The sequence below is a fragment of the Trachymyrmex cornetzi genome, unplaced genomic scaffold (genome assembly GCF_001594075.2).
Source record: "Trachymyrmex cornetzi isolate Tcor2-1 unplaced genomic scaffold, Tcor1.1 scaffold304, whole genome shotgun sequence".
Classification (NCBI taxonomy): Eukaryota; Metazoa; Arthropoda; class Insecta; order Hymenoptera; family Formicidae; genus Trachymyrmex; species Trachymyrmex cornetzi.
In genome coordinates this window covers 16,553-26,241 of record NW_017297736.1, presented here as the reverse complement: position 1 = coordinate 26,241, position 9,689 = coordinate 16,553, and the positions used below count along the sequence as shown (strand labels likewise).

At 30.7% G+C, this 9,689-nt stretch overlaps 1 protein-coding gene across 1 annotated transcript in view; it reads left to right on the top strand.

Annotated features, from left to right (window-relative positions):
* The window catches only part of LOC108762530 (uncharacterized), a 35,293-nt gene that overhangs the window by 22,568 nt on the left and 3,036 nt on the right, over positions 1–9,689 (top strand). The window contains exon 3 of the mRNA XM_018509573.1: positions 8,346–8,729. Within this exon, the coding sequence (XP_018365075.1) occupies positions 8,346–8,729 (384 nt within the window). The remainder of the gene's footprint in view (positions 1–8,345; positions 8,730–9,689) is intronic.

Genomic DNA, 9,689 nt, shown 5'->3' with positions numbered 1-9,689 from the left:
TAATTGAAATAGAAGAACGCTTGCGAAGCATATTATTATTTACGTTTGTCTTTATTTTCAGATTATTATTATGCAAGCAGACAATTTTTTATTCATATGTTACGTAAGAAATAAAGGCAGTATTTATTTTATTAAATTTTCATTATTTAAGCAACACAATATGGAAAAAGGTCAAATGTTGACATTGTTCATAGTTTTTTCTTATTATTTAAGATAAGATATCTTAAGTACAGTCTTAAGATGTCACAAACTAATCATAACAGAGCCGTATGAGCGTCTTAAAAGACATCATGTATGAATACTAGTCACGGACTAGTACACGCAAGTCAGGCGCGCGCGCCGGACCTGAGCGCTACATGGATCCGAACGCTTATTCGTTAACTTCAACAAGCTCTCTTGCAAAAACTATTTGTCGGACGCAATTTTGCTAAAGGAAAAAGTTGTTTGTTTTAGTATAGAGTATCATGTCCTGTACTACGAATGCGCGAATTATGGATCACCCTGTATATTACCATGAAAAGTAACTGACATATTATTCAAAGTCCCAGTTCAAGGTGAACATACATAAAGCGTATTTTCAGAAATATAAAGCATTCAAAATTTGAATGATTATCTGATAATATATTACCATAAAAAGTATTTGATATATTATCAAAGTGCCAGTTCAAAGTGAATATACATATAAAGTGTATCCTCAAAAATTTAAACCTTTAAAAATCAATAATTATATGATGATATATTACCATGACAAGTAACCGATACATTAGTGAAGGTGCCAGTTCGTAGTTTAAATGATTATCTAATATATATTATTATGTCAAGTAAAATACATCAATTCTCAGGTCAAGTACAGAGAAGCTATACGGTTAAAAACTTTATTAATTATTTGACGTAACATATATTCACTTCGTTCTAGAACTTTAGAAAATACCGTTCTAATATGATACTTTTTGTACTTCAAGTGCCGTCATTATTGAGGGGTTGGGCGGAATAAAGGTCTAATTACAAAATCTTGATTTAATATACAAACGGGTGCAGCATTAAATAAATTTATGTAATGTCCTTAAGAAATTACATGTTACGATATTTCTCTATTACGATCGATATTATATAAAGAAGCTAAATTCCTGATAAAGGATCTAAGTAGAGTAGTGCCTTCATTCCACCCATTCTCTCAATTACTCTGTAAAAGCTTCGATATTATTTCTAAATGGACACCGAGAAAGTCATTAAATGGTTGGAATAAAGGCACAACTCTACTTCGATCCTTTATCAGGAAATTAGCTTTTTTATATAATATCGATCGTAATAGAGAAATATCGTAACATGTAACTTCTTAAGGACATTACATAAATTTATTTAATGCTGCACCAGTTTATATCAAATCAAGATTTTATAATTAGACCTTTTTTCCGCCCATCCCTTCAATAATGACACCACTTGAAGTACAAAAAGTATCATATTAGAACGGTATTTTCTAAAGTTTTAGAACGAAGTGAATATATATATTACGTCAAATAATTAGTAAAGTTTTTAACCGTATAGCTTCTCTGTACCTGACCCGAGAATTGATGTATTTTACTTGTCATGATATATATATTGTTAGATAATCATTTAAACTATGAACTGGCACCTTCAGTAATGTATCGGTTACTTGTCATGGTAATATATCATCATATAATTATTGATTTTTAAAAGTTTAAATTTTTTAGGATACACTTTATATGTGTATTCACTATGAACTGACACCTTTGATAAGGGGTGATCCCGATTGATCACGGCTCGATTGGACACCACCAATCACAGCGACCGGTGTTTAGGAGCTTTGTAGTCTCAAGCGCTGTGAGTGGCTCGTGTCCAATTGAACCGTGTCCAACTGGGTGCCACCCCTTTGATAATATAGCAACTTCTTTTTCTCAATTTATTTTTTTTAAGAATTTTCGGTTTACATAATATTTGCTCGTTTCAGGCAATAAGACAACGTTTTTTGAACAATACATCACTCGCTGAAAATACGAAATAAATTAAAAATCGGAAGTTCATACAAAAGTTCAAAATTGTACTAAAGAAAGATTGAATGCTTTTCATCTGAACCATTTTCATAATTCTTATATTTCAATATTGAATTCATCGAAAGTTTTTTGAAAGCAGGCCGCCATGTTCTTTTTCCGAGTCATTAACAAATTGGTACTCCGGAATTACAAGCAATTATTTTTCATTGTACGTACTAGTATGAATTTTAAGTCAAATCTCAATGAACGACTTTTATATTTTGTGCACTAAGAATAACATATATCGCACTTATTTTTTATTATCAAATTGTAATCTGTTTTACTTGTATGTATGTATGTTCTTTTTGAACTCGCACCTTCAATAACATATGAATTACTTTTCATGAGGATATATTAATTAAATTTAGATATATTTACACTTTATGTAAGTTCACTTTGAACTGGCACCTTCAATAATATCAGTTACTTGTTATGGTAATACATATCGTTAGATAATCATTTACATATTTAAAGGTTGAAATTTTTGAAGATACACTTGATTTATGTTAACTTTGAACTGGCAGCTTTAATAATATATCAGTTACTTGTCATGGCAATATATCTGCAGATAATCATTTAAAATTTTTAAAGGTTTACATTTTTCAGGATACACTTTATATGTATGTTCACTTTGAATTGGCACTTTGATAATATATCAAATACTTTTTATAGTAATATATTATCAGATAATCGTTTAAATTTTTAATGCTTTACATTTTTGAGAATACGCTTTATGTATGTTCACCTTGAACTGGGACTTTGAATAATATATCAGTTACTTTTCATGGTAATATATATTGTTACATAATAATTTCAATTTTTAAAAGTTTACATTTTTGAAGGTCTGCTTACATTTTTGAACATGGCCTGATCTTTTCGTTGTTATTGCTATCTAAAATCTCTTGATTTATTACCGAAACGTGCTTTTGAGGCATTAATAAAATAAAACTTTGAACGGCTATAACAAAAAACTAGTCATTTTCAAGCTTTGTGTCTATGGACACTTTTGATCAGTGAGTCAAGAACTATAACATGCTAAGATTTCAGCCAATTTCACTGAGGTCCAAAATCCTATAATTTTGTGCGGAGTCCTTTAGTGTACGTTTCATAAAATTTTACAAATTTTAGTACATTTTTTATTAAATTTTATGTAGATTTGTATAAAACTTAATGTAAGTAAATGTTAAATTTAAGTTATTTGTAACTTTATTTTCATTAACATCACATTAAATATTTTTGATGTGACTGCTTGGAATTTGTTTCCATTACAAGTGTAATAGATGGACATTCTCCCAATCGAAGTCATAATCAAATTCAATCTGATGTTCTGTGATCACCGATTGGTCGTTACTATTCCGGTTAATATGATTACGATGTTCAGCTAATCTAGTTTTTCTTTTTGTCTGTCCAACATAAAAGGCATCGCATTTTTTATGACATTTTTGTGATGTTTGATCCAATGGTGTTTTATCAAATCAACAGCGATGATACCAAACATAAATCATATAAAATCAAAAAACGATGAAAAATAATGATCTTAATGCATTCTTACAGCCAACGTAAATATGTCTATCGATTTTGCTCAGTGTCAGATTTCTGCAATCTTTTTCTGTTGCTAAAAATGAGGTTAATACCAGGATTGCACAATTATTGAATGCCACTAAATGTTTTCTAAAGCGAAATCCTAATGTCATCTTAACAAAATCTGATAAGGGAAATATCATCGTTGCATTAAATAATAATGATTACAAATCAAAAGTCTTGCAGATGCTTGAGGATAAAGAAACCTAGATAAAATTAAAGAAAAATCCGATTAATAAATTAAGTAACAATGTCCAAGATCTGTTATTAAGATGGAAAGAAGAAAATTTTATTCATGATTTAATGTGTACAAAATATTATCTTATAGCGGAGGTATTCTCCCGAGAGCGTATTCTTTACCGAAAATACATAAATTGAATTGCCCTTTCAGATTAATAATATCATCTATAGATAGTCTTTTGTATGTATTGGCAACTTTCATACATGATGTCATCTCAAAGAATGTACCTAAATCGGTTTACAATATTGACAATAGTTTTCAATTAGTGAAAAGACTTAAGGGGACACGTTTTGAAATTGAACATGTCTTAATTTCAATGGATGTTGTGTCCTTGTTTACCAATATCCTTACTGATTTGGCTATTGAGAGTATTGATAAGAGATGGAATTTTGTGAGAGATAAGGTCAATATCTCGAAAGATGAGTTTATATTGGGAGTCCAGTTGGTACTCAATTCAACTTATTTTAGTTTTGATGGGGAGTTTTATAAACAAAATTTTGGTACCCCTATGGGGTCGCCTCTCTCTCCAATAGTAGCCGATTTAGTAATGAGGGATTTGGAAGCAACCCAGTGAGAAATGACAATGAAATCGACGTCGAATCGACGTCGATTTGACGTCAATTCGATGATTTCGATGTCGAATCGACATCGATTCGACGTCGATTCCATTGTCATTTCTCACTGGGAAGGGCATTAGAGGCTTTAGGTTTTCAACCCTTATTTTATTTTCGTTATGTAAATGATATTGTTATGGCAGTTCCAAAAAATCTAGTTAACTTTACACTTGAGACCTTTAATTCGTTACATGACCGATTAAAATTTGCCTTAGAATTTGACGATGACAAAATAAATTTTTTGGATATTACTATTATTAATAATAACAATTTAATTGAATTTAATTGGTACCATAAGCCTACGTATTTGGGAAGGTATCTTAAGTTTTTATTGATACATCCACTCTCACAAAAAAGAGGCATAATAATATATAAGACAGATAGAGCGTTTTTATTATCGGACCCTAAATATCACCAACAAAATTTTGAACGCATTGTCAGTACATTACTAAAAAATGATTATCCTATTGATTTAATTTTTAATACTATTAACGCACGTTTAAAAATTCTCATTAAGGTGCGATACAACAGAAAGAATCAAGTGAGGAAATCAAGAGGGACTGTACTTCTTGGTTTGTACTACCTTATATTCCAAAAATTTCAGATGAATTCAAAAGAATTAGTAAAACCTTTAATACTAAATTAGCTTTTACTAGCTTAAATAAATTAAATAGTTTGATCAAGGGACATAAAGACATTCTCTCAAGAGAAATAAAAATGTTGTGTATAAAATCTCATGTAAATCTTGCGATGCCTCTTATGTTGGACAGACAAAAAGAAGAACTAGATTGGCTGAGCATCGTAATCATATTAACCGGTGTAGTAACAACCAATCGGTGATCACAGAACATCCGATTGAATTTGATCATGACTTCAATTGGGAGAATGTCGCGATTCTAGATGAAGAGCGTTTTCTTAATAAACGTTTAATATCTGAGTGCCTTCGTATATTCATGCAAGAGAATAGTCTAAATTTACGCTCAGATACAGAGGGTGCACATCAAACTTATATACAATTATTAAAAGACATTAAATAGTTATATGTTGTCGGGTATACAAAATTTTGTTTATGTATTGACATTGTCCTTTTTTCTTTTTATTTTCGTTGTTGACCTAATATGTCTTTCTTATTATATTAAATGCGTTAGTCATGTTCAGGGTTGGGAAGTAATGCGTTACTTGTAACGGCATTACCGTTTTCGTTACTTTTTTCAGTAACGATCGTTATTTTTTTCTGTCTGTAACGGTAACGATAACGTCATTACATTTTTATAGTAACGGTAACGAATTTAGCCATTACTTTTACCGTTACTTCAGTTCCCTATTATTTTCTTTTTTTATATAATTTATTTTCAATTTTTTAAAAAGTATTTTGTACTTAATATCTTATACTGTGTTCTAATAGGCACTGCCAATATTGAAAATATATAATTCACATTACATATATATGCTGTAAATTTTTGGTACGGACAATAAATATTGAAATACACATAATAGAGTAACCCTCATGGAAATAAATCGTTGAAATCGCTGAAATTTCTATCAATTGACTTATTTTATTATGAATTATACTGAAATCTATTGAGATTTCGTCGATTTATTTCCACCAGGGAACATTAACGTTTAAAAACAATGTTTCATCTATTATCTGTTTAATCTAAATTCTCATAAAAATGGGTACATTAAAATAATGATATTATCTAAGTAAAATAATAAATTAGTAAAACTGTAGATAAGTTTAATATAGAGAAAAGCTTGTTCTATATACAAACTAGTTAGTAGAGAATTTCAAGTTTGAATATTTATTTCACATTTAGTATTAAATTAATTATCAGCTAATATAATTTTAAAATCTAATAACTTACTTTAGAATTATAAAAAAAGTAAGTAAAAAGTAAGTAAAAAGAATCGTTACTTTTGAAGTAATAGTAACGTTTACGAGTTACTTTTTAAAATTGCTAATGAGTAATGGTAACGAGTTACATTTTTCAAAAAGTAACGGTAACGGTAACGCGCACAACCCTGGCTATGTTTCATTCAAGCTGCAATCAACATGCGTTTTTTAATTTTGATACTCTTTGGTGAATATTAATTGTAATTGATTGATCCAATGTCGAGACAATAATATGTCTTCGGGTGAGTCACCAGTTTTAAATGTTAATTTTAAATTTGTAGGATAGATATATTTATAAGATAATCTTAATGTTTCGAATAGATTACAACATCAAATCTATTAATCTGATGGTGATTTTTTCTTGGACATGAAGGGATTGATATTTTGATTTTTTGAATTTGTATTGCTGAGGATGGTTCCAAAGTGAACGGAAACGTACTATTATATTTCTTGGAATAAAGATTATATTTTCTGGATTGAAGATTTAAGATTGCCACGCTGACTCTTATTCGCCCTGTTTCTTTGGAATTTTGATTATTGAATTTGGTAGAGTCCGTAAGAAGATTATATTATTACTGTCAGGAAGAATGTAACGTTCGTTAACCTGCGTTGTTATTTTGTATCCGGGTTGATTTAATTTGTTCTGTATGTTATTTGTTTTGAATCGCTGAAGATGACTGCAAGTCAGTCGAAACGTCCGAAACTTTGTTAAAAAGTATAATTGTCTTACATATTATTAAAACATTTTATAGCGCACCTCTAACCGCGCATTATTATTTATTTATTCTCATTTGCCCTTTTTTAATTTCTTGTTGTTAGCCATCATATTGTAGCATTTCGATCAAAATCCGTCAATAAGTACTTGAAAATCTGATTCTGCGTTAGGAATTTCATCCACAGTCATATGGAAGACACTTTCAGCCAATGGACGTCATCCATACCATCTTCAACATGTCCAGTTTATTACCGGCTGATATGCCACGCAGAAAAGCATTTGGCGATCGGTTTTTAAACCAAACAGATAACGATCCACAATTTTCATAAAACGTTTTGTGGACAGATGATATTTATTAGGCAAGGTGTCCTCAATCAAAGAAATAGTCATGTTTGATTGCATGAGAATCCTCAAGCAATCCATGAACAACATTTCCAACACGGTTTTCAATGTAATGTATGGTTAGGAATAATAGGCAATATTTTGGATTCCATTTTCTACCACCTCGCTTGAATGCGAATGGATTTCTCGCATTTTTAAACAATAAACTTTATGACCTTTTAGAAAACATTCCTTTGAATATGAGAATGAATTCCTGGTTTCAATTGGATGGCTGCCCTGCTCACTGTGGCAGAGGTCCTCGACAGTGGCTTAATATTCATTTTCCCGGAAGATGGATTGATCGTGCTGGATCTGTGGTTTAGCCTCCGCGTTCACTAGATTTAACATCATAAGATTTTTTGTATCCTGAAGAAAAAAATGTATGGAATGCCTGTTAATGACCTTCAATCATTAAAACGAAGAATTGTGCAAGCGTGCGAAGGAATTACAGACACACGTCAGTGAGCCACTCGTTTTCTCATCGATAGCTGCAATGCTTATCTCCGGACTGGGGGGCTATCATTTTGAACAAAACCTAATGTAATAACTAATTTTGATTATTGTAAAGCAATAAAGAGTTCTGTAACTTCATAAGTAAATATCTCTTGAACGGAGCGTTTGCGAGCGTATGCTCCAGAAGACGTAAGTCCAGAGGAAAATTTTGGTTTGTTTTGAGGTCTTGAATTCATATTTTAAATTTGGCGGTTTAACCCGGGAACATCCTGCATAATTCAACTCTTATAGTCTATTTATATATTAATATTATGAAAAAATATCAATTCTTGCTAAATAACAAAAAGTAAATCCACATTTCAATATTATAAAAATTATCTTGAAAAGAATAATAGTTCATGTCAACTGGTTCCAGCACGACGAGAAACGAAAATACGTGATTATGAAGGAATCAAGTCAATTACAAGCTATGATTTTACGTACAACGAAAAGAATTGTAGAATTGGAGAACGAAAGAAAGATTTTACAGATGGAAATGCAGAGCGAGTACAAAAAAGTTGATTTGCTCAACGCTTTACTCGTAAAGAAAAATAAACTTGTTGGGGAGAAAAAAGAAACTTTTTATCATGTGGACTTCAGTCTGCAGAAGTACGAAATGAAGCTCGAACAGATTAAAGGGCATAAGCGTGATAAGAGTGAAGCTGAAAAAAAACAAACGAGAATTGAGGAGCTGCAAGCTGTATTGAAAGAGAAAACAGCTACATCTAAATTATTGCAAAATCAAATTGTCAGTTTGGAAGTAAGACTTATATTTTATAAAAAATAGAATTCAAACGTTAGATTCTTTATATCAATAATAATTAAATAGATGAGTAAATTTGGGCAATTAGGAATCGGCGTTGTAAGTTTTGCGCTTAAATAATTAATAGACCTTAAAGTGTAAAAATATTTATTTCAGCGCTTGTGCCTATTTGACGTACGTTTCGGCTAAATTCTTGCCTTCTTCAGTATGGAAAACAGATGAATTGTATTTTACTGCATAATCTGCACACGTAACTTCAATTGGTTAATTTTCAATACAAATGATATTTTCCCGTACTCAATTGGTACGCTGGATGGTCTCATGAGATTAAGATGAGATAAAATTGATGGTTGCGAGTCACACATTAAATCCATTTTAATGTGTGACTTGCAACCATCAAGATCGTTCTTGGTCATTAATTTTGTCTGTCATTGACTTACTCTGTATTCATGTTTTTTAACTTTGATAGGGAAGACCGCGGACAAAAGTAACATTTTGACTTTGAAGTATTATAACAGTTAAAATATAATATTTACATTAAAAAAAGTATATACCTTTAGATGTAGAATTTATTTAGCTACAAAATTTTCTTTGATTCAATTTTTCAATGTAGCTAGAAAAAAAGTTATGTTTGTTTAAAGACTATGAGGAATTTTATTACAACCATCCCAACTCCTGGGACGATTGTAACAGTATAGAGGGACAATTGTACCATACTATTTATAAATAAAATAATGGTTATTTTATTGGTTTTATTAATAAAAATACATTATAAAGAAAGGCTCAAATAATTCAAATAAAACAAAATTAATCAGAAGAGCTACGAGCCAAAACAAAACAAATTTTAATGTATATATAATACAGTTGTGTCACGTCGTATGTAACGCTAGGCGAATTTTAGGAATTCTCGGTTCGACCCGAAGAACTCCAAATGTTGATTCAGCTATCGTTGGTAAG